At 40.3% G+C, this 25,649-nt stretch overlaps 1 protein-coding gene across 2 annotated transcripts in view; it reads right to left on the reverse strand.

Moving 5' to 3' along the window:
* The window catches only part of fam184a (family with sequence similarity 184 member A), a 274,942-nt gene that overhangs the window by 94,043 nt on the left and 155,250 nt on the right, over nt 1–25,649 (reverse strand). For both annotated transcript variants that reach the window (XM_038272733.1, XM_038272732.1), the window contains exons 9-10: nt 15,086–15,271; nt 2,640–2,762 (exon numbers count right to left, since the gene is read on the reverse strand). In XM_038272733.1, the coding sequence (XP_038128661.1) occupies nt 2,640–2,762; nt 15,086–15,271 (309 nt within the window). The remainder of the gene's footprint in view (nt 1–2,639; nt 2,763–15,085; nt 15,272–25,649) is intronic.

Below are 25,649 nucleotides of genomic sequence, written 5' to 3' on the forward strand. Positions count from 1 at the left end.
GAGGGGCAACAACGAGACGACCATCAGAACAGGAATGGTTTCACAGTTGGAGGCCACTGACATTTTTTCCCCTCCTCATCTTTTCTGACTCTTTTTCACCAGTTTTGCATTTGGCTAGGGTCACTGTCACTACTGTTAGCATGAGGCGCTACCTGGACCCTACAGAGGTTGCGCAGGTAGTCCAACTCCTCCAGGATGGCACATCAATACGTGCCATTGCCAGAAGGTTTGCTGTGTCTCCCAGCACAATCTCAAGAGCATGGAGGAGATTCCAGGAGACAGGCAGTTACTCCAGGAGAGCTGGACAGGGCCGTAGAAGGTCTACAACCCATCAGCAGGACCGCTATCTGCTCCTTTGTGCAAGGAGGAGCAGGAGGAGCACTGCCAGAGCCCTACTAAATGACCTCCAGCAGGCACTGGTGTGAATGTCTCTGACATAACAATCAGAAACAGACTTCACCAGGGTGGCCTGAGGGCCCAACGTCCTCTGGTGTGCCCTGTGCTCACTGCCCGGCACCGTGGAGCTCGATTGGCATTTGCTGGGAATTGGCAAGTCCACCACTGGCTTCCTGTGCTTTTCACAGATGAGAGCAGGTTCACCCTGAGCGCATGTGACAGACGTGAAAGGGTCTGGAGAAGCCGTGGAGAACGTTATGCTGCCTGTAACATCGTTCAGCGTGACCGGTTCGGTGATGAGACAGTGATGGTCCGGGAAGGCATATCCATGGAGGGACGCACAGACCTACACAGGCTAGACAACGGCACCCTGACTGCCATTAGGTATCGGGATGAAATCCTTGCACCCATCGTCAGACCCTATGCTGGTGCAGTTGGTCCTGGGTTCATCCTGGTGCACGATAATGCCCGGCTTAATGTGGCGAGAGTATGCAGGCAGTTCCTGGAGGATGAAGGAATTGATACCATTGATTGACCCCCACGCTCGCCTGACCTAAATCCAATAGAACACCTCTCAGACATTATGTTTCCATCCATCTGACGCTGCCAGGTTGCATCTCAGGCTGTCCAGGATCTCAGTGATGCCCTTGTCCAGATTTGGGAGGAGATACCCCAGGACGCCATGCATCCTCTCATTCAGAGCATGCCCCGACGTAGTCAGGCATGCATACACGGGCGTGGAGGCAATACAAATTACTGAATACCATTTTGAGTTGCGGCAATAAAATTTCAGCAAAATGGACTAGCCTGCCGCATCATTTTTTCACTGTAATTTTTAGGCCCTCTGTAGGTTCCTAACACATCACCCAGTCCATATCAGTATAAATAAATAGCATGATTTTTTTTCCCCATTGAGATCTGATGTGTTTTCAAAGTGTTCCTTTCATTTTTTTGAGCAGTGTATACTATATGTATAAAGAAAATAAATTAAATTCTTCCTGTTTATTTCTGGGGTTCATCTTCATGCCATCAAGTGACTGTTATGTATCGATAGTGCTGGGTACCGAACTTCGGTTCTTTTATGGTACCGACCGAAATGCTTCGGTTCTACAGAGTATTGAAACATGCCTCGTCTTTCGGTACCAAGTTTCGGTGATTGGCTGTAACGCTTACCGTGATTGCGTCATCCAGGAAAAATACACAGGTGGTCACGCCTACAGCCAGGGTTCATGTGTATCTGTTGTGAACTGGTTGTGAGCGTCGTGGAACCCCTTTAAAATGCCCCCCAGGTCAAAAGTGTGGCTTCACTTTATTAAGACTGATGCCAATAGTGCGCAATGCAATACATCGTGCACGGAAACAATTTAAGAGCAGAAAGTTGCTCGGTGTTTGACTGCAAGAAGAGCGGACCGCAGCCGGCGCGACCATCCTCCTCTCAGCAGCCCGTTGGCAGAGCAAAGCCAGAGCGGAGTGAATCATGCTGCTTTCAAACTGGACGCAGCAGGAGCAGTAAAATCACGTCTGCTGCTTCCTTTTTGCTGCTTGTACCAGCTTCTGACACGCGGCTGAAGAAGCTTTGCTGCTCTGGCTGCGCGGTCGAAAAGTGGCTCTGACGCGCGTTGGGCGGAGCTACTCTATCCTTTATTTGCATTGCAGCATTATTTGCTGTGATCAGTGGGAATAAAGTAGTTTTATTATGCTTTTAAGTGGGAAAATCCACCTGAAAACTTAATCAGTGCAGTCAGTTCATCCTGCCTTCCAATATTTCTGTCGGAGCCGCTCAGACCTCCACATACCAGCGGTGCGCTGTCAGTAGGATCCCATTCAATGGGCTTGTTTGTCAGACATGGTAATTTTTCTAAAGGAAAACTGCTAAGTAAAAAGGTCCTCACAATGTAACAGTGAATATTAGACACTGAATTTTTTTTTTTTATGTAAGAGGAAAAATGTAAATGAAAAAAATCAGAGCTTAAAATAAAACTCAAGATTTTTACTTTTTTATGTTGTGTAATTTTCTTTTTCTTCGAATTGATATTATAAAACTGGTATCGAAAAAAGTATCGTTCAGGAACCGGTATCGAAGTGAAGGTATCGGTATTGGTACCGGAACCGAAAATTTTTGAACAATACCCAGCCCTATGTATCGATTACATTGCTATTTTTTTATTGTTTTACGTGTTGCAGCCAAAAGGGAAGATGAAATTGGATGTCATCCCATTCTTAGGTTGGATGGTTGCTCCCACCTCCTCATTGGCTTCTTTGAGCTTGGTCGTCAGCTCCTCCCTCATCTCGTCCAGCTGTTGACTAAGAAGCATTTTCTGCTCCTCCAGAGAGAGCCGCTCCTTCTCAAACTGCTGCTCCATCTCCTGTTAGAACCAAGAACGAACAAAAGAGGAGAAAAGCTGTCAAATGAGTGTCACTGTGAGCAAACCATCATTTTAATCAAACCAATAAAACAAGACGGTGTTCCTCTGGGTTCAGTGTGGTAAACAGCCAGAGGATCCAGCTTCTCTCTAAAGTTTTTTCAGCTGCGACTGTACAGCAGATGTTTTAATTCCAGATTATTATATTATTCCTCTAAATATTTAGATCAAATAGCTTGTTTCACCATCTGTGCTATTTTCAAAATCAGGAAAGAATGTTACTTAATGTTATAACTAACAGACCTTGTGTTTTTCTAAGAATATTCCATTCAAATGGATAAATAACAAAAAAACAAAAATTTACTATAAAAGTGAAATAAATAAATGACATAACCATATTAATTTGTACATGATTTTCCACAGGCGTACCTTACCACACAGGAGAAATCATTACTGATAATTTTAAAGGAGGCCTGCCCTGTTGAATCCTTTGGAAAGCGTGAGAGTGAAAACCATCTTAACAGTGAAGATTATGCGTCTGCTGAGGAATTTTAAAAGGTCTCAACGGAATTTGAAATCAGCTGTTTTACTGGCCTCCAATGGACAAGCAGAGGACATTCAATACATCTGCCAAAATAGTCCATGCACCCTGAAAGCAGCTAAATGAGACTCTAAAAACATCAAAGAGAATTTAATGACCTTACTGTTATCCGTTTTTATTTGATTTATTTATTTTATTTTAGCAACAAAAACATAAAAAAATAGAACAATGTTTCACTAAAAAAGAAAATGTGATGGACAACTGACGAAAAACCCTCAAGAGGCTTAATGAGTGGCAGTCTCCATTAAAACAAATACATTTCACCATTTCAGATATCCATATGATATCATGTAAAAAAAAAAAAAAAAAAAAAAAAAAAAAAAAAAAAAAAAAACAGCATTTCTTTGTATAAAACAATTTAACATATCATTTAGACCACAAATCCATATGGAAAGTTCAGACAACTTAGTAGCAGCAATTTTACTTTCCGTTTAAATTGTTCTTTAGAAAGATCTGTCAGTGATGTGGGAAGACTGTTCCATATCCTTCATCCCCTGTATAATACACTAAACTGTGTTTGAGTTGTACGAGAGTAAGGAAGCCTGATAAGACAACTACTACGAGTTGGATACTCGTGAGATTCATTATTAAAAGTTAAAATATTACAAAATTGCTGGGGAAGTAACTTTTTTATAGAGCTATAAACGAATAAAGCTATTTTAGGTTGATTCACTTGATAAACACTAAGAATACTTGCCTGAGCAACAGTGGTTGGGAGGGGTGTCTACGATTTACACAAAATATTAGTCTTAAAGCTCGCTTCTGAAGTTGAAAAACAGATTCAAGTTTAGTTGGGTGGGTGCTAGCCCAAGCAACATTACAGTAATTAATATATGGATATAACATTGAATAATATGACATAATTGCAACTTTTTTGTTAATCAGGTGCCGGATTTTTCCTAGTATACTGACAACTTTGGCTATTTTTGTACTTATGGCACTAATGTGAGGTTTCCAGGATAAAGAATCATTTAGAATAACACCGAGGAAACGAGCACATCTAACATTATTAATAGAAGTATTATCAATTTGAATTTTCATTGAAGATTTAAATGTATTAAACTTATAACCAAAAAATATATAACTTGCTTTTTTTATGTTAAGTGACAATTTGTTGGACCGGAACCTGTAATCAAATCGGCTTTTCATCCACAGAAAAGGTAAGAAATCTATTAGGAAGAGATCCAGAAAAAGTTGTCAACGTAAAACTGTCTATTTCAGTTGACTTAAAAGAGTATATATTTTCCATGAGAACAACCCTGTAGATGTTCCCTTAACAAGCATCTTGTGTTGTGGAGGAAAAGCTAAACTAAAGAACCAGATGATCAATAGAATTTTAGAGGACCATCATTGGGCATATCGGCTCTGAAGAATATGTTAATCGGGATGTTTAACACCATCTTCTAATTTCTTTAAGGATTAAAAACATCTTTCTCAGGTAATGAGGAACTTTGCTATTTTTACTGCATTCTTCTTAATAGTTTCCAAACTTTGCTAAGAATCTTGGCCGTCCTTGGCTGAGGTGAGAGGAAGAACTCTAATTGTCGGTGTAATACGGCTTATTATGCCTGCTTATTAATGGACAATGGTCTCTCTTACACTGTGAGATGAGCACAGCTTTCCAAGGACAATTAGAGCTCAGGGAATGTGCTGCAACACAATCCTTCACATTTATTCATTACACAAGGGATGCATTTTTGGAGGCCGTGTAAAAAAAAAGGATGTTACATGAAACCCAAGACAGAACTTCAAATTACTCACGAGTTTCAACTGAGCTACTGAAAGACTATATCATAAGAAATAAATCTTATTATTAAATAAGATGGGCATAGATACATTTTTTAATCTAGATTAATCTCACTGTAATCTTGGAATTAATTAATTTGAATTTTGCCAAAGGCATTCAAGATATAATTTAACCTGACTCCGCCAGATGGATTTGCTGGATTTGCTCCGCATATCCATCTGGAAACCTTCAGTTGAAGTAATTTTGGGAAGGGGCGAAAATACTGGTTAGCTGATTGGCCTATGTTGGTGATAGACGGGCCAAATAAATCAATCAGATCAACGAAGCATATGACGTACTAACAGAGCGACGACGAAGAGGAGCCAATTGATAGATCAAACTCTTGCCGAAACCAGTCGGGGGAAGAGCAAAAACCTCTTTTCCTCTGAGAAAAGCCTCCAGAGCAGTGTTTTGCTCTTCTTTCAGTGAAGAAATACTCTGTAATTCCGATAAAACTTGCTCGTTAGGCACGCTAACTCTAGTTTCACCGGCTGAAGCCGCCATGTTCTTTAGACTGAACTGTCGCGCTTCTCGTTGCGTCACAACTCAACCCGCCTCAAAGCCAATGCTGATTGGACGTTCGTTTGGTGAACGGCTCCAAATTTAATGATTTCTCTTTCTTTATGTCTTTCGTCTACTTACTTAAGATTTTGACAGTTATAAATACCTTTTTTGCTATTTTGTTTTTGCTGCAATAGAGTGTCCCACTTCCAATTATAGAAGTCCCACTTTAACAATACAGTGTCTCAAAAAATCTGACAAACATGTCGTCTCACTCAACTTATCTTTCGCGACTTTCTCTGCGGCGTGCTGGTCATGTATTCTCCTCATAATAGTTTGCTTCGCAGGTAATTTGTAATATAGGTCAGCCGTGGCCCAACAGTGCGGCTGATGGCTAGCAGCTGATGGCTATCCACTGAGTGAGGAGAATGGTTAGCCTGGCTGATAGAGCTGTGCTTATAGCTGCAATTCATGTCAGCACATCACCTTCGGTGTAGTAATTTCACAGTAGGCTTACACGGGTTGGAAGACTGATTCGTTCTCACCCCCAGATATACATCAGCGCTAAAATATCAACGTGAAAGTCATTATTATTATTATAGACCAAGCTCCCAACCCAACTGTTAGAATAGAATAACTGAGATATTCTGTATCGCCCGATAAGAGTCTGGCATTAACGCAGCGCCTTAAAGGAATAGTACACCCAAAACATGATTAGCCTTCATTTTCTACTCACCCCCATGCTGAACAACACTCTGGAGTACTTTTTTGATATCTCAAATGCATCTGGAGATCTGGGAGGCTTCTTGCTGTCTGCTGACATTCAAATAATGGAGGTCTATGGTGACCGAGACAGAAAGGTCCATAAAAGTCCACAAAAAACGTGTCAATATTCCTCCATACTGCTCGTCCAATGTATTCCAAGTGTCCTGAGTGGGTAGCATCCAGAATTTACTCGAAACGAAGTCATTTAGAATGTTTTTAGAGCATAAACAGTAGTGTATAGGATTTCCTGAAAGCGCGCACACGCGCGCTCACGACGCTACGGAAGCCGGCAGACCAAACCAGCGCATTCAGCTCGGCAAAGAACTCATGCTCTTCCTCAACACTGAAGTCCTCAGATATTTTTCTTTCGTCGTTTCTTTCTTTGCACAGGTAAACAGCACATTTCTTCTTCTACGCTTGCATTATTGGAAGAGCAGACGCTGAATGCGCACTTTCATCTGGTTTGATCTGCCGGCTTCCGTAGCGTCGTGAGCGCGCGTAAGACAGTATTTTTTTTTATTCATTTTCTAAATTCTAGGACAATATCGTCTGATAAAGAGTAAATTTATATACATGTTTAAGCCAGAATGATCTGACATTTAACTATGACTTCCCTACGACTTTAATTTATCCTCTCTATATACTTCCTTTTGTTGATTTAGATGTACTGTATGGACTCACTGTGGTTCTGAAAACATTAATCCATTCTTTATTTTAGCTTTCTAACAGACAACTAAAGGTTTGGGTCAAACCAAACTATCAATATCTTCAAGCAACCTCATAGAATCCTTATTTCCCCTGATGAAGGTACCATTATAAGACGCAGTTGAGAATGCAGCAATCTCAGACTCAATAACCCTTTGTCTCCTACTCTGTGCACAAAACATCATCAAATTACTCCTGTTGGTGTGATATTATCAAAGGCCTTGTGGGCCATTTTGATACTGAAACTGGAAGTCAAACATAGAAGAAGAAAAACAGCAGTAATGACCCATCATAAATGATTTTATGACTTGAAACAAAGGCAAAGCAGACCGAATAGTTTAAATTCGAAATGCTCCTTTCACAGAGAGAACTCATTATAATTCAAAGTGTTGAAAGACTGTCGCTGATGAAAGAAAAGATCCTTCACTAGATTAAAGTTGGATCAGACTACAGAATTAGGTGCTGATGAACAGAGGGATCATCTGTCTGGACTATTATTTTGTAGAGAAGACAAACTGACGTGTGAAGAGTGAATGAACACCTCAGTGGACATTATCGTGCTTGTCACTGCTTCAGTCAGACACTTCCTCACCAACAGACGGAGTTGTCGTGAACCAGAGTTTGGCAGGTAAAAAACCACAAAGACCTCAGGGCTTAAAGGCAGAAAGTCCTTATATGGAAAGCATGTCTTATATCCCTGGAAAACCTGTATTAACTTAGCTGTCAGGCTGGATCAGGAGTGCAGTGGGATAATATTTTAAACACTTTCTTGTTATACAACTTTGATGCAAGAGAATACTCAATCCCTCGTCCTGCTGTGTGTGACTGAAATGAGGACTCTGTGGGGATTGGCATCATTACAAGGCTATTCCAGAATGAAGGAAGTGTACGCCTCGGCAGCAGCCAGATGAGAGGTGGGCTGTGGTTTGGAACAGCTACTCCAGTCTCATTAAAATCGTCCTGTTTATAATCTCAGGAGACAATTTCAGTGTCTCATATCAGATCAACCTGACACTGGATATTTAGCTATTTGGTATAATTTGAACATCAGGCACAGAGGAACATTGAGGCGACGCTTTAGGGAGCCTGATGGATGTCCACCATCCAATATGAAACTACAATCTTCTGTACTTTCTGATTTGTGAAGGGGAGCGGTTCTATTCAGATGCTGCTTTCAGCAGTGAGCAAAACCTGGAACTTTGCCTCCTTTCATATCACATTTCTTCTTTCAGGGGGCAGACTTTCCTATAAAACAGTTCTCCATCAGACGTTGTACAGGTTTTAAGAAAGTTTTCATCTACTCCTTAGTTATTAGTTTCAATAGTACAAATCAGTACCACCATCCCCTACTTCAAACTCAGGTAATTGTTCTTATACTTTTACCTTGAACATAACATTTAAATAGCAATAAAAGTCTCCAAATACATTTACCCTTAAATTAAAAGCACCCTTTGACTTACTACTGCATTGAGTCTTTAGAAGGCAATGTCTACTAAGTTTCTGATCTTTTATCCACAGCCCGTTTCTGATGCCCTTACAGATTTTTTGTTCATGATTTCATACACCCTCAAAAAGAAAAGAAAAACATCTCCATCTACAGATAAGTAAGCCCACATTATGATGAATACACCTAAGACATGTATATAGAATAGATGCCTCATTAGCGCTGTCATCTTGGAAAGGTTGCCCACTTCACTCAGAATAATTTTTACAGGCAGCCTCATTCAAGTATCAGCACATCTAATCAAAAATTACTTGCTGCACACTTAAAAAAAACAAAACGTATGAATACAACTATTATAGTTACATGTATTAGGACACCGACTTCAGCAAACTAATATTCCTAATCAAGTTAAACAGAAAGAATACTCTGATGTGATGTGTATACACTCACCGGCCAATTTATTAGGTACACCTGTCCAACTGCTCGTTAACACTTAATTTCTAAGCAGCCAATCACATGGCGGCAACTCAGTGCATTTAGGCATGTAGACATGGTCAAGACAATCTCCTTCAGTTCAAACCGAGCATCAGTATGGGGAAGAAAGGTGATTTGAGTGACTTTGAACGTGGCATGATTGTTGGTGCCAGAAGGGCTGGTATGAGTTTTTCAGAAACTGCTGATCTACTGGGATTTTCACGCACAACCATCTCTTGGGTTTACAGAGAATGGTCCGAAAAAGAAAAAACATCCAGTGAGCGGCAGTTCTGTGGGCGGAAATGCCTTGTTGATGCCAGAGGTCAGAGGAGAATGGCCAGACTGGTTCTAACTGATAGAAGGGCAACAGTGACTCAAATAACCACCCGTTACAACCAAGGTGGGCAGAAGAGCATCTCTGAACGCACAGTACGTGGAACTTTGAGGCAGATGGGCTACAGCAGCAGAAGACCACACCGGGTGCCACTCCTTTCAGCTAAGAACAGGAAACTGAGGCTATAATTTGCACAAGCTCATCGAAATTGGACAATAGAAGATTGGAAAAACGTTGCCTGGTCTGATGAGTCTCGATTTCTGCTGCGACATTCGGATGGTAGGATCAGAATTTGGCGTCTATAACATGAAAGCATGGATCCATCCTGCCTTGTATCAACGGTTCAGGCTGGTGGTGGTGGTGTCATGGTGTGGGGAATATTTTCTTGGCACTCTTTGGGCCCCTTGGTACCAATTGAGCATCGTTGCAGCGCCACAGCCTACCTGAGTATTGTTGCTGACCATGTCCATCCATTTATGACCACAATGTACCCAACTTCTGATGGCTACTTTCAGCAGGATAATGCGCCATGTCATAAAGCTGGAATCATCTCAGACTGGTTTCTTGAACATGACAATGAGTTCACTGTACTCAAATGGCCTCCACAGTCACCAGGTCTCAATCCAATAGAGCATCTTTGGGATGTTGGTGGAACGGGAGATTCGCATCATGGATGTGCAGCCGACAATTCTGCGGCAACTGTGTGATGCCATCATGTCAATATGGACCAAACTCCCTGAGGAATGCTTCCAGCACCTTGTTGAATCTATGCCAAGAAGAATTGAGGCAGTTCTGAAGGCAAAAAGGGGTCCAACCCGTTACTAGCATGGGGTACCTAATAAAGTGGCCGGTGAGTGTATGTATTTGGCTAAACACACACTCTGTTATCCATCTATATTTAAACATGGACAAAATTGGTTTTATCCTTTTTAATAAAAGAAAATTTCACAATGGTCAAAGAAATGACTTGTAACTGACTAAATTAAACAAATCCCATGAAAATGAACAAATACAATTCAGTCTGCTTTTCATGCATTATTCAATAGACTGATTATTAAAAATAAACAAAAATGATGGTACCATTAACTTTATATTTTGTTGCACAACCTTTTCAGGCATTTACTGCAATCGAATGATTCCTATTCTTGTCAATGAGACTTCTGCTCCTCTCAGCAGGTATTTTGGTTCCTCTCCTCATGACCGAACTGCTCCAGTTGTCTCAGGTTTGAAGGCTGCCTTTTCCAGACGGCATGATTCAGCTTCTAAGGATGCTAAATAGGATTTAGGTCAGGACTCATAGAAGGCTACTTCAGAATAGTCCAATGTTTTCCTCTTAGCCATTCTCAGCTGTTTTTATCTGTGTGTTTTGGGTCATTTTGCCAAGACCAAGCTTTCTGACAGTGAGAAGCAGATTTCTCTCTAGCATCGCTTAATAGTCTGGAGATTTATTTTACGCTTCATACTCCTTATACCAAAGGAAGCAATGCAGCCTCACAACTTAACAGAACATCCTCTGTGTTTCACAGTAGGGACAAGGTTCTTTGCTGATGTAAATCATTTTTCTATGAACATAGAGCTGATTTTCCTTAACAAAAGTTCCATTATTGTCTTATTTGTCTACAGGACATTCTCCCAGAAGCCTTCTGACTTGTTAACATATACACTATATTGCCAAAAGTATTTGCTCACCTGCCTTGACTCACATATGAGCTTAAGTGACATCCCGTTCCTAATCCATAGGGTTCAATATGACGTCGGTCCACCCTTTGCAGCTAGAACAGCTTCAACTCTTCTGGGAAGGCTGTCCACAAGGTTTAGGAGTGTGTTTATGGGAATTTTTGACCATTCTTCCAGAAGCGCATTTGTGAGGTCGCACACTGATGTTGGACGAGAAGGCCTGGCTCTCAGTCTCCGCTCTAATTCATCCCAAAGGTGTTCTATCGGGTTGAGGTCAGGACTCTGTGCAGGCCAGTCAAGTTCATCCACACCAGACTCTGTCATCCATGTCTTTATGGACCTTGCTTTGTGCACTGGTGCACAGTCATGTTGGAAGAGGAAGGGGCCAGCTCCAAACTGTTCCCACAAAGTTGGGAGCATGGAATTGTCCAAAATGTCTTGGTATGCTGAAGCATTCAGAGTTCCTTTCACTGGAACTAAGGGGCCAAGCCCAGCTCCTGAAAAACAACCCCACACCATAATCCCCCCTCCACCAAACTTTACACTTGGCACAATGCAGTCAGACAAGTACCGTTCTCCTGGCAACCGCCAAACCCAGACCCGTCCATCAGATTGCCAGATGGAGAAGCGCGATTCGTCACTCCAGAGAACGCGTCTCCACTGCTCTAGAGTCCAGTGGCGGCGTGCTTTACACCACCGCATCCGACGCTTTGCATTGCACTTGGTGATGTATGGCTTGGATGCAGCTGCTCGACCATGGAAACCCATTCCATGAAGCTCTCTGCGCACTGTTCTTGAGCTAATCTGAAGGCCACATGAAGTTTGGAGGTCTGTAGTGATTGACTCTGCAGAAAGTTGGCGACCTCTTCGCACTATGCGCGTCAGCATCCGCTGACCCCGCTCCGTCAGTTTACGTGGCCTACCACTTCGTGGCTGAGTTGCTGTCGTTCCCAAACACTTCCATTTTCTTATAATACAGCTGACAGTTGACTGTGGAATATTTAGGAGCGAGGAAATTTCACGACTGGATTTGTTGCACAGGTGGCATCCTATCACAGTTCCACGCTGGAATTCACTGAGCTCCTGAGAGCGACCCATTCTTTCACAAATGTTTGTAAAAACAGTCTGCATGCCTAGGTGCTTGAATTTATACACCTGTGGCCATGGAAGTGATTGGAACACCTGATTCCAATAATTTGGATGGGTGAGCAAATACTTTTGGCAATATAGTGTAGTTTGGCAAATTCCAGTCTGGCTTTTTTATCATTTGTTTTCAACATCTGGGTCCTCCTTGGTTGTGAAGTTTACGTTTAATCTTTAGAATTTTTGTTACCTTCATATCAGCCATCTCTTTGATTTACCATCAGTTTTCCTCCCGCTGCCACATCCAGCAGGGGCGGCTACTGTCCAACGGATACATTTCTGAATAATATGTACAACTGTAGACACAGGAACATCAAGATTCTTGGAGATGGTCTTATACCCTTTCCCTTTAGAACACTTGTCTATAATTGTCTTACTAATCTCCTGAGACAACTCTTGCCTTTTCATCCTCTGGTCCATGTTGAGTGTGGCACACACCATGTCATCAAAGAGCAGAAAATACCTGTAGCCCTATATATAGACACTGGGCGTTTCTCAATTCACGAGAACGCGAGTCCGTACTCGCGTTCTCGTCAAGTCTGGTCTTGGCAAGAACACAGGAAAGTCTGGTCTTGGTGAGAACGCGAGCACGCAGCATAGATATGGGTCAATTGGAACAGATGCGTACTGATGACATCACCACACGCTCAGCTCGTCTAGAGCGCTCCATTGAATGCTGCTGCTGCCGCAGTGCATCCTCGGACAGCTGTCAGTCTCAAGAACGGACAAGTCTGCTCTGATGCATACTCAATAAAGAGGGCGAGGCGAGAACAACATCCGGGATGTGGTGCATTCTTAGTCTAGCGTTCTCTGCAATTGGAACAGTGCTTGGACTGAGGCTGATGACGTGTCACGAGCACACGAGAACGCATATTGAGAAACGGCCACAGTGACTTATTACTAGATTACAGACGCCTATGATAGTAATTATTTGACACACATTGACTTAATATATGCCTTTAGTCATATTATTTTCATTTCTAGCGGTACCATCATTTTTGTTCAGGAGTGTTTATTTTTCTAAATAATTCTGTTAACACATGGTTGAAAAGCAACGTCTGAGTTTCATTTGTTCACAGTTGTTCATGAAGTAAATGTCATCGGCATTCAAGTGGAAGTTGAAATTTAAAAAATCCATGCATTCTGCACCTTTTAAATGTCAGAACTCCACTGCTTCAACAAAGCCTAATTTCCTCATTGGTCATAAAGTGCAAAAGTGATAAATATCAAAATATGTGAGGGGAATATATTCTGCAGAATCCTAAAAATAGATGTGCCTTCCTTGGTTCTTTGTTACAGTGTGGGCAGGATTTTAACCTGATTAGTGTCAAACAGTTGTCCACAGAGCAACAGTGAGGAGTGGATGGTTTGGTTTTTGCTTCTTTAAATGGCATCAAAAACACTGCTTTCACCTGCATGACTCATCAGACAGATTGCATGACGTAGCATCACCAGGATTTGCTTTCGTTCTGGTTTTATTTTAGGGGAAAATCTGTCGAAACACAAAAGCATTGACAGAAGCTGCCCCAGGTTGCTCTCGTTTCCAGCAAATTATGCAAAACGACCAGCATCCCAGATGACAGTTATACGTGGTAAATATAAATACTCACCCACGTAGGTAGGCTGCGTTTTCTCATTTAGGTATTCCAACCTCTTACTCACCGTTACAGCCTCTTTTTGTGGAACGTACTCCACAGAGGACCCAGCAAATTGCAAATTTTCTGCAGCAATCTGAAGTTTAATCACCTGCCAACCATGTGAAGGCTTCTGACGGAAAAAGTTGAAACTAAACGTCTCTGTGTGGAGAGATAAATTGCTGACCTAAATTCAGTAAAATGAGTTGCTTGTTCTCCGAGTATCGCCTTATCCTCAGAGGTGCTACATGGTGTTGGTCCACCATTTTAGTGCTGGATCGGGGTCCCGCCCGATACTGGTATTGGTATCGGTGCAACACTATTTACTGCATTTTCACTGACCTCCATAAGGGATAAGCTTGGTTACAAACCACACAAGTCTGGAGCATTTTTTAATAAAAGGTGTTTGTTCATCATTCAGAATTAAAAGTAATGTGTACAGTCTAGAAAAACTATCCTAGAAGTACTTTTTGTTCATAAAGTATTGAACTAACATCAACAGGATGTTTTAATAATATAAAATCATACAGTATAGAGTGAGGCAGCTTTTATTTAGCTACCAGGGTGACATTTGGAGATGTGTATTTTAGTAGACAAAAAAAAATATAATTCTGGCCTTTATGAAGCTGCTTTTTAAGTGACTGCTTTTTAGCACTTGCAGCAGATGGTGAGGTCAGTGAAAAATGTTGGCTTGTTATAAAGCAGATCCCAGAGAGTTTGTGGAGAATTTAACAAGCATTGCTTCCCCACCGAGAACAACTTTATCAGCAATTCTCAGTGGTGTGCAGAATAGGGCTGTGGTACCTTGATAAATATCAAAACAGAAAAGATTTTTTTTTTAAACTTGCTCTTTAGGATGCATATACTGGTGTCTGCAGCAGAAGTCACTCTAGATATACTAAGTGCTGCTTTTGATATGCAGACAACGCTGCACGTCTGTCATTCCCATTCACCACTAACTTATAAACAGATATAACATCAACAGATTTAATTCTGTGACAGGAGCAAATCTTTTGGCAGGCAGTAAGAGCAGAATACAGAGGGACTGATGAGGCTGACAGCTTGTATTTTCACTGAGTCACTCTTAATTATCTGTCTGTTCAGGTTAAACATATTTCGAATCTCAAAGTACACACGCAGCCATCCTGGGGAACAGGAGAGCTCGTTGTTGCTTTAAGATTTTTCTTGGCTCTGTATCATACCTTTAACCTTGGAGGGGAGTGAATGTCAGCCTGTTAGTATGTGACTGTGTGAGTACTCACAGCCAGCAGGCGGTTCTTGTCTTTCTCGGCATTGGTTAGTGCGTTTTCCAAGGTCAATCTGTGCTTCTTGGCCACTTCCTCTAAAGCTCGAGCCTGGCCTTCCTTCATCTGGCTGGCCTCCTCCTCATAGTGAGTTCGCACACTACTCATGTCCTTCTCGTGGGACATCTTCTCCTCCTGGAGGGTCTGCAAACACAAACAGGCACCGTAAACAGATTGAAAATGTGCTCAGAGGTGAGCTTTGTGTTGCAGACTGAGACCAAGGCCGTGTGTTGTATCACCCAGACATATTGATTCTGTTCAATGAACAAAATACACTTTATATTCTGTCTGGATTAAACAGTTTGCATCTCCACTTTTCACCTGATTCATAGGTGAAGATGTCCAAGCTCTGCCTCACAGACAGACCCTGGGTCGCTGGTCAAAATCCAATCCAATTTAACAACCCTGTTCAGGCATAGACCATAATCCTGATAGCTGCATAATTAACATTTTGTTTTTCCTTACAGTTCAGTTAAAAACAAAGGGGCTGAATTACAATAGGTTTGCATCTATTAATACTTGTGCAGACTTGTTAGCATGTGCAAAGCTGATCTTCATACAAGGTGCAAAGAATTCTGCCAGTGCAAAATCCTCAGAACAGCGGGTGTAACTTTTATGAGTGAGTTTTGTATGAATATGTACATCATATTCTAATGACCGACAGAGCAAATCTATTGGTGAAGAAAATGAATATCGTGATACTTATAAACCACAAAGCCATTTATTACACCTAAAACTGATTGCAGCTGCAGTTTTTGGGTCTATATTGTATATGTTTATAAGTCAGGTGCAAACTGACAGGCAAAGATTTTTATTGTTATTGTGGCCACACAGGAGGAATTTACGGAAGAGGATTAGGGCCACTGAAAAAAAAGGTAACTGATTTTTAAATTTTATTTCAGTTTAATATGGGGAAAAAGTCAGAATTCTGACTTTTTTCTCAGAATTCTGACTTTAATCTCAGAATTCTGACTTAAATCTCAAAATTCTGACTTTAATCTCAAAATTCTGACTTTAATCTCAGAATTCTGACTTTAATCTCAAAATTCTGACTTTAATCTCAAAATTCTGACTTTAATCTCAGAATTCTGACTTTAATCTCAGAATTCTGACTTTAATCTCAGAATTCTGACTTTAATCTCAGAATTCTGACTTTAATCTCAGAATTCTGACTTTTTTCTCAGAATTCTGACTTCAATCTCAGAATTCTGACTTTAATCTCAGAATTCTGACTTTAATCTCAGAATTCTGACTTCAATCTCAGAATTCTGACAGCTAACAAACATGTTAGCATCAAGCCATAGCCATGTCTGTTTTAGAGACATGGCTAGCTGAGATTAAAGTCAGAATTCTGAGAAAAAAGTCAGAATTCTGAGATTAAAGTCAGAATTCTGAGATTAAATTTAGAATTCTGACTTTTTTCCCATATTAAACTGAAATAAAATTTAAAAATAACTTAATTTTTTTTTTTTCAGTGGCCCTAATCCTATTCCGTAGGAATTGGTACAATCTACCATGAATAGAAAGTATTTGGGTGTGGAAACATAAACAGGAATAAAAATAACAGACTAATATTAATAGAGAACAAACCATCTGTGCAGCCCAACACATACTAATGTAGGGAGATAAAAGCAATGACTGACATTTTAAACCCTTTTTATACAATAAAAAAACAATAAACAAAGAATACAACTGAATATTAACAGTCCCCCATAGAACAACCGTTACAGAGCCTGTGAACAGGTATTATTGGTGCCGGGAGGCATCTCTAACTCTGGTAAGTTAAATGTGTTTTTCCAGTGTTGTTTTAATTCCTAAACACATACGTTTTATTAAATTATTCTTGTTTTGCAATATTTGGGTAAAATGGATCGTATAAAGGTAAATCAAGCTGTATCCAGATTTCATTGTCACTCTGACCATAGTCCCTTCCCAGTCGGAGGAGGGTCGGAGGAGACAAAGTCAGCTTTTCCAGGTTTTATGATTGATGTTTAATCTTTTTATGTTCATTTTCATCTGTTTGTATTTTCATTTTTTTTTACTTTTGTTTGCAGCATGTTAAGTTACATAAAAGTAAAGAACACTAAAAGTAATATTCATCATTATGCTTTAAATAACGTCTTATTCTTTGTATTTTCCCTTCGCACATGAAATCTTCGTAGATAACCCGAAGACACGTGGTGGAGATTCAAGGAATCATATTCTGATTTTTTATTTAATATCATTGCCATAGTGTTTTAATATCAGACTCTGGCCAAAAGAATGCAGTTATGTTACTGAATCACATTTGTTTTTAGACATGATCTGACCCTTGGTATACGGAGCTCATATTTTCCACGCTTCCTGTAGAAGCTGTAGAGAAGCACAGACAACTCCAAAGTGTGCATAAATTGCATGTAAGCTGCTACAGTAGTTGAGAGAGGGCTTGTTAGAGTCAGTAGGGTTACAGCTCAAATGCAAAGGTTTTTTAGTCCTATCGTAAAAGACAATGCTGGACTTTCAAAAAACGTGAGGAAAACTGAAGCCCACTGGGTTTCTTAAGTGGTTTAACAAAGTGTAACCCACCTTATTTCAGAATCCTGGCATGAGTGTTGTCAGACAATAAATAAATTACATTGTATGGTTCCTTTTCACTGATATTGCTAAAGTATATCTGCAGAACAATGCATCAGGTATAATTACAGCTCAGAATTTAGACCGTAGCGGTGTGATACATTCTTCAGATGAACCCTCGTCCTCCATCTCTCAAGCTGTTTATAAGCTGGTAGAAGTACTGGAGGAATTTTCTTTCCAACAGTTAGGCTTTATCTGAAGGTTGAGGGGAGGAAACCTCTCATATAACAAAGAAAATTCTCCAGAAGTGCAGATATAGTATATCAGGCTTTATCAATATGACTGGCTGACAAAGAAACCGTGAGAAACCACAGTATTGAGAACAAGAGCACAGCAGGGTTGCGTTTGCATTTACACTAAAATATAACATTATTTTAAAGATGCAAAGAACGGCAGTTTGAAATCAGATTGAAATAAATTTCTTCAGACTGCTGTCATTTCAGCTATTTAAAGAATACTGAAGTCTAAATACTCTCTACAGAGACAGATAAATCAAAGCAATGCTGATTCAATTTGTTGCTAAGCAACCAATACAATCCTTTAAAGACAAAAACAGAGAATACATAGCAAATGCAGTCTTTACCCTGCAACAGTTCAACCAGTTTTTCAGTAAAACTGTGACATTATGAATCACATTTAGGAAAATAGAAACTGGGTTAACTGTGTAACCTACAAGCCACATAATTTGAAGCTAATCAGAGGAGCAGCTGTTTCTTCATTGCCTGGTGGAAAATTGACACTTTAATTGGCTAAATCTTGCAAAAGGGCTACAAGCAGGACACAATGTCCTTAAGCTCAGCTGACAGCCTGGACAGAAAAGGGAAATCTAATTTATCTTAGCATCTGCAGAACTGATTTTGATTCATTCGCATCCCCACGTTTCTAAAATGACTGTAAAATGGACTCCAAACTGGACCTTGAATTTAGGTTTTTTGAAGGAACAAAAGGAGACTGATTAGAAATTGAAAGATTTCTAATATCTGTTTTGTAAATACATGTGATTAAATATGTTTACAAAACTAGTTCCGTTTCCATTCACCCTATGTGGGATGACGAGGCTTCTTTAACGCATTGTCAATGAAACAAGTGAAATGCATCTTGCATAGCAAGATAAAAACAAGATAAAAGCTGCAAAATTAGGACTAAGGAAGATACTTTAGGGATTAAAAACACAACTGTTGCCAATCAAAAGATTAAAATTCATGTTCAGGTCTGAAGACTCCCTCTGTGTGCTTTAGATTATGACAGCGTCTATCAGGAAGGTGACTTTAGGCCAGTTTATATCTGCCAAAAACAACTTATTTCTCCCAGTACTGGATCGCAATAAATTCACTTTGTGAAAAAATATCAAATATACAGTGAGGAAAATAAGTATTTAAACATCACTGCTGTTTTGCAAGTTCTCCCACTTAGAAATCATGGAGGCACTTTTTCAATGTGAGTGAAATTATCTAAAAAAAAAAAAAAAAAAAATCCAGGAATCACAATATATGATCTTTTAACTATTTGTTTGTATCATATAGCTGCAAATAAGTATTTGAACACCTGTCTATCAGCTAGATTTCTGACCCTCAAAGACCTGTTTGTGTGCCTTCAAAATATCCGCCTCCACTCCATTTATTATCCTAAATTAGATGCACCTGTTTGAGTTCGTTTGCTACAAAAAGACACCTGTCCATCCCATTCAATCAGTAAGAATCCAACTACTAACATGGCCAAGACCAAATAGCCGTCCAAAGACAAAAGACTAGAGAAAAAATTGTACACCTCCACAAGGCTGGAAAGGGGGATGGGGAAATTGCCAAAGCAGCTTGATTAAAAAATGTCCACTGTTGGAGCAATCATTGGAAAATGGAAGAAGCTAAACATGTCTGTTAATTTCCCTCCGACTGGTTCTCACCACGTAGGGTCTCAAAGATCCTAAGAAAAGTGAGAAATATGCCCAGAACCACATGGGAGGAGCTGATCAATGACCTGAAAAGAGCTGGGACCACCGTTTCCAAGGTCACTGTTGGTAATAAAGACGTCATGGTTTGAAATCTTGCATGGCACGAAAGGTTCCCCTGCTTAAACCAGCACATTTCAAGGCCCGCCTTAAGTTTGCCAATGACTATTTGGATGATCCAGAGGAGTCATTTGAGAAAGTCAAGTGGTCAGATGAGACCAAAGTAGTACTTTTTGGTCATAATTCTATTGATGAGTGACAAGTACCATCCCAAGAACACCATCCTTACTGGGAAGTATGGGGGTGGTGCCATTGTGCTTTTGGGGTCTTTTTTCTGCATATGGGACAGGATGACTGCACTGTATTAAGGAGAGGATGATCCTGGCCATGTATTGCCAGATTTTGGGAAACAACCTCCTTACCTCAGTTAGAGGTTTTGCTTTCGGTTTTGGGGGGTGTTGGCCTAGTGGTTAGAGCATTGCGCTTGTGCACTGAGCAGGCTGCGAGTACCCGGTTCGATCCCCACAGCCTCCACTCAATGACCCCGAAGCACACAGCCAGGATAACCAAGGAGTGGCTCTGGAAAAAGTATATAAAGTTTCTGTGTGGCCTAGAGGGTCTCCAGACCTAAACCCAATAGAGAGTTTTTGGACGGAGCTCAAACTCCATGTTTTTCCAGCAACAGCCCAGAAACCTGACTGATCTAAAGATCTGTGTGGAGGAGTGGGCCAAAATCCCTCCTGCAGTGTGTTCAAACCTGGTCAAAAACTACAGGGAACATTTGACCTCTGGAATTGCAAACAAATGCTACTGTACCAAATATTAACATTCATTTTGTCGGAGCGACAGTGGCGTTGGATGTAGGAGTTTGCCCTGAAATCAAAGGAGTGACGGTTCAAGCCCCGGCTCCGACTTTCAGTGTCGTTGTGTCCTTTGGCAAGACACTTCACCTGCATTGTCTACTGATGGTGGTCAGAGGGCCCGGCGGCGCCAGTGTACGGCAGCCCCGCTTCTCTCAGTCAGCCCCAGGGCAGCTGTGGCTACAATGTAGCTTGCCACCTCACAGTGTGTGAGTGTGTGTGTGAATGGATGAATGAATGTAGTGTAAAGCGCTTTGGTCAAGGGTCCCGACTTGAATAAAGGCGCTATACAGTATAAGTACATGCCATTTACCATTTTATCAGGTGTTCAAATACTTATTTGCAGCTGTACCATACAAAAAAAAAAGTCATACATCGAGATTTCTGAATTTTTTTTTTAGATTATGTCTCTCACAGTGGACAGGAGCCTAAAATGACAATTTCGGACCCCTCCATGATTTCTCAGTGGGAGAGCTTGCAAAATAGTAGGGTGTACAAATGCTTATTTTCCTCACTGTATCTCAAAATATATATATATATCAATTAAGTATTGTTTCCCTTAATATGAATGTAAGATGCTATGAATTAAGGAATTAAGGAAATCCTGCTGCATATCTTAAGTCATGACATTGCTTATAACATTTTGGTGCATCCATTAAAACCCTTCCCCATCAGGAAACACAACAGTCGGCTCTATTTCCTTAACATAAGAGCTGCTTTGAAAACACACTGAGAAAACAGTCAAACCGAGCCGAACTGCGTTAGTGACAAAGATGAGGAGGGAAACTCTTTTCTCTTTGATATCAGCAACAAAGCCTGATCATCCTGGATGCTTATTTAGTCTTTTTACTAATAGAAGACAAGCAGAGGACTCACAGAAATAAAAAAAATGTTAACTACTGTGTGAATATTTAATGCTAATGGAGGTGAAATGAAAAACAAAATCACTAGAAGAAACAAAACCTCAAGTAAAAATCCAGAATTAGAGAAGAAGAATTTTTAGCCTTTCATCAACCAACATTATCTCACAAATAGAAAAAGAAAAGCGATAGATCAGTTGACTGAGGCCTTAGGCCGATATTGGGTTCTTGTATCAGCATCGGCCCATCCATGCATTCTTTGGCTAATTGATTAATAGGATAGCTAGGAGCCTACTTGTTAATAAATGTTTATTTGTTGTTGTTGCTTAAATTGAGACTTGTTTAACATTTCTTATTATCGTGTCATTTTATTACGAAAAGGGAGGAAGAAAAAGTAATGATGGCTTCAAGAATCTGCCCCCAAAAATTAGCAGGACATACTGTATGTAGAATCAGTTAGATTTACGTCAAAATAAACGCCATTGGCCTTTAAAAACCTGTATCAGTCAATCACTAACTGAACACAGATCAATATCAGGTTCATATGGATAATCTACTAATAATCTAATTCTTTTGTCAAAGAAGCTGAGGCATATCTTATTTTCTTGTGTGTTAAAATTTTTCCACAAGTTAAATCCTAAAGGACAATAAAATTGGTGTCAGCCTGCAAAACCTGACATGTGGATTTCTATACAATGAATATACTATGATGACAGCTGTACGCTGTTGAGGGAAATTTATATTTTGTACTTTTGTGTCTGACTATATACAATTTCGCTGAGTAGATGAATTTGCTTAGAGCATACTGAGCCTCATATGAACTGAACCTCTTTAACTCAGCTGCCCAGACGTAGAATTTATAATGCTAGAGTTTTATTGGCCAAGTCTCCTAAATGTCTGGGTGGGCCCGGGCATCTGTTTATCGTTTCCACCTCTGTTTCCTACCCATGTTCGTCTGAGTGATTCCTGAATGATATAAAGTCTGATCATCCCTCAAGTCGGGGCACATTTTGTTCATTGACTCTCAGAAATTGTGCCTTCAAATACTGTTTTGCATTTAAATAAACTTATAAAGATTGATTTTTTTTTTTTAATTTAAACAGTGTCTCACTTCTTGATAGTTGAAAATTTCTATAACAAGAGCTATTCAGGTTTTTTTGAACAGATAAGTTTAGCTACGTATGCTAACTTTACTTTTTGTCTTCAGCTTTATTTGAAGCAACATTTACTTTTTTTCTTTTGTGTGTCCTGTCTGGCAATGTGGCAATAGGAATTGTTGACTTAATGCCAGAAAGAGCCTAACAGAAAATACATTTACAACCATAACAATAGCCCTATATAGAGCAGGTTAGAGTTGGAGGGGTAATGCCATTTTAAATGAGTTTCCAAATGTCTAGTGCAGGGGTCGGCAACCTGCGGCTCTGGAGCCGCATGCGGCTCTTTAGCATCCCCCTTGTGGCTCCCTGGAGCTTTTTCAAAAATTTATGAAAAATTTTTTTTTTTTTTTTTTTTTTTTATGGTGTGCAGGTTGCAAACAAAAATTCATGTTTTCCAATGCTTTAAACATTTGTGTTATAAATAAATTTAAACAATAATTTGCGTCAAAGCCATAGAGATCAGTGGTCATAACTTGGAACCAGCGTGGCGCGGCGCCAGGCAAGCAAAGGATAAATTAGAGGAGCGCAAAGATAGATTTAAGAAGTGGATTGCATTTCCAAACTCCACTACTGCTGCTAGTTTGGTTGCAAGGATGGAAAACCGTCCACAGATCAAACAGGTAGCGCTTTGATGCAGGTATCTGAACTTTCTTCCATTTTTTCCCCAAATCCTAAAAATATTAATCAGACCAAGCAACGATGGTGACGGAGGATGTGGGATTTCGGGGTTAGAGAGCTCTGCTCTGATGTCAATTCCTGCTTGGTTCCTCATGACTAAATAAACTCCTCCCAACAGAAACACGTCCACCATAGAAAGATTTCTTTATTGTGTTTCTATAATTTTATCATTGCAAGAAAACTGCGCAGTGAAGGTGGTGAAGTGGTCCGCGATGGGAGCGTTCACTGCTCCTCCCTCACCTCAGGCTACTATGTGACATTTGCTTCAGGATAAACATTTAATCGTGAATGCTTATTATATATTAAGCCCATATATTAAGCCCATATAGTCCTTTTGTATAGTGGGATAATACACTTAGAACCCGAGGCTTATATAAGGCTTTTACATTTTTGCGGCTCCAGACAGATTTTTTATTTTATTTTTTTTTTGGTCCAATATGGCTCTTTGAGCAGTTTGGGTTGCCGACCCCTGGTCTAGTGGATCAAAAAGGGGTGGACTAAAAATTTCGCACACTGCAACTTGAATAGTAGGTTACATCAATGGTCACTATATGAGCAGACATATCCCAGAATGCTTCCTAAGAGCTCTCCTTGTAAAACATCATGGGAATTGTTATGGGGGCAAGAAAGAACAAGATGGCGACCAACGGGGAGCGAAAAGCAGTGATCATCCGTCTGAAAGGTCAGTTAACTGAGTTCACTATAAAGTCCACTATATAGCCCTGGTTCTATGTAGTGACTGAGGGGGTAGGGGTTAGGGCGGACGTTCAGACACAGCCTCAGTCCTTCAGGTTTTATATGGATCACAGCCTCAGAACATCAGCCAAAATAATTGCATCACCTCCCACATGTCATCAGTTTCCTGATGATTCTATGGGGTACCAGCAAAACACCTAATGCATGCTGGGAAGTTGTATCAGTGGGTTGGGAAAATAAACAATTCCCTTAAATCCCAAAATGTGCAGCATATTTCTTTACTCAAAATGTCCAATATTATATTTGACGTGCATTTAAAATATCTTCAGTTTTGCTTTGCTTGCTTTACTTAAAGAGACTCTTACTCACAATAACTGTGCATAGTTTAATGGAAAAATGGTTCTAATCCCTATGGGTGCAGAAGTTCTTCAGCTCCAGGAGGCCACTCTGACTGAAACATGTTGTAAAGTTTAGCTGAGATCCTCCGTTTTCCTCAGGAAGGCATTGAAATTCACAGCAACCTCAGACAGTGGGCGACCTCTCCAAGCTCCCAGAGGATTACACAGCACAAATGTCAGAGATAAAAGGATGGGAAAACACACATGAAGCAGCAACACTTGACATTTACGGTGTGCTGTGGTTGGTCGGCCGACTAAACTGTTCCACAAATCATTTGACCTTTAAGGCTTTTTGTTTTTAAAAAGCTATTTTTCCCCCCTCCCTACTATGTTTAATGCTCTGATTGACAGGTTTGATCCTTTCAACTGTCTAATGGCTGAACACAGTTCAAACTTTTGGCATAAAATTAAATTTTATAAAAAAAATATTTGTATGCATGAACCTGAGGCAGCTTTTCTGCAACAGACTTAATACATACTAATTTAAACATGCTGCTTTCTGAAAGCACGTCTTCCCACTCTATGATAAATAATTCATACAGTGGAGGGCAAATATGTTGAAAGGGAAAATATATTTTGCTGTGGCTGTGAAATCAGCAAAACCAAATCAATATAAATAAAATCAGTTATTCTAATCTGAACAACAATCATTTCAAGGGAAGAAGAGTCGAAAGAGAAAGAACGCCAACACCCAAATAACAGCATAACCACACTATCATTTTTAGTTATTCTGATTTTGTTCAGCCAAATAATAAAGTTTAGTTCAGTTAATTTAAGCAAAGTTCAGCACCAATCAAGTATCATCCAATTATTCAGAATCCATTGAGTTTTAAAGAACCTTGGCATTTTCCATCATATCAAAGTTATTGATGAATATACGTCCGTCCATCCCTCCGTCTGTCTGCCCAGGGACTTGTTCTTTCTAAAAGGATCCATATTTTCATCATGAGTTAAGGGGTAGACAACTGGAGAAGCAGTAAATCATATTTAAATCTCCTTCTTCTTTAGCCTCGTGAGACCATCCTGATCTTGCGAGTTTTCAAGGTTTCACTCGCTAATCAGTCTGGAGACTCTCCGTTAAAGAAAATTTGGAGCCGTTCACCAAACGAACGTCCAATCAGCGTTGGCTTTGAGGCGGGTTGAGGTGTGACCAACGAGAAGCGCGACAGTTCAGTCTAAAGAACATGGCGGCTTCAGCCGATGAAAGTAGCGTTAGCGTGGCTATCGAGCAACAGAGTATTTCTTCACTGAAAGAAGAGCAAAACACTGCTCTGGAGGCTTTTCTCAGAGGAAAAGATGTTTTTGCTCTCCTCCC

This window comes from Cyprinodon tularosa, unplaced genomic scaffold, assembly GCF_016077235.1.
Source record: "Cyprinodon tularosa strain WSP-4 unplaced genomic scaffold, ASM1607723v1 ctg84, whole genome shotgun sequence".
NCBI classification, from domain to species: Eukaryota; Metazoa; Chordata; class Actinopteri; order Cyprinodontiformes; family Cyprinodontidae; genus Cyprinodon; species Cyprinodon tularosa.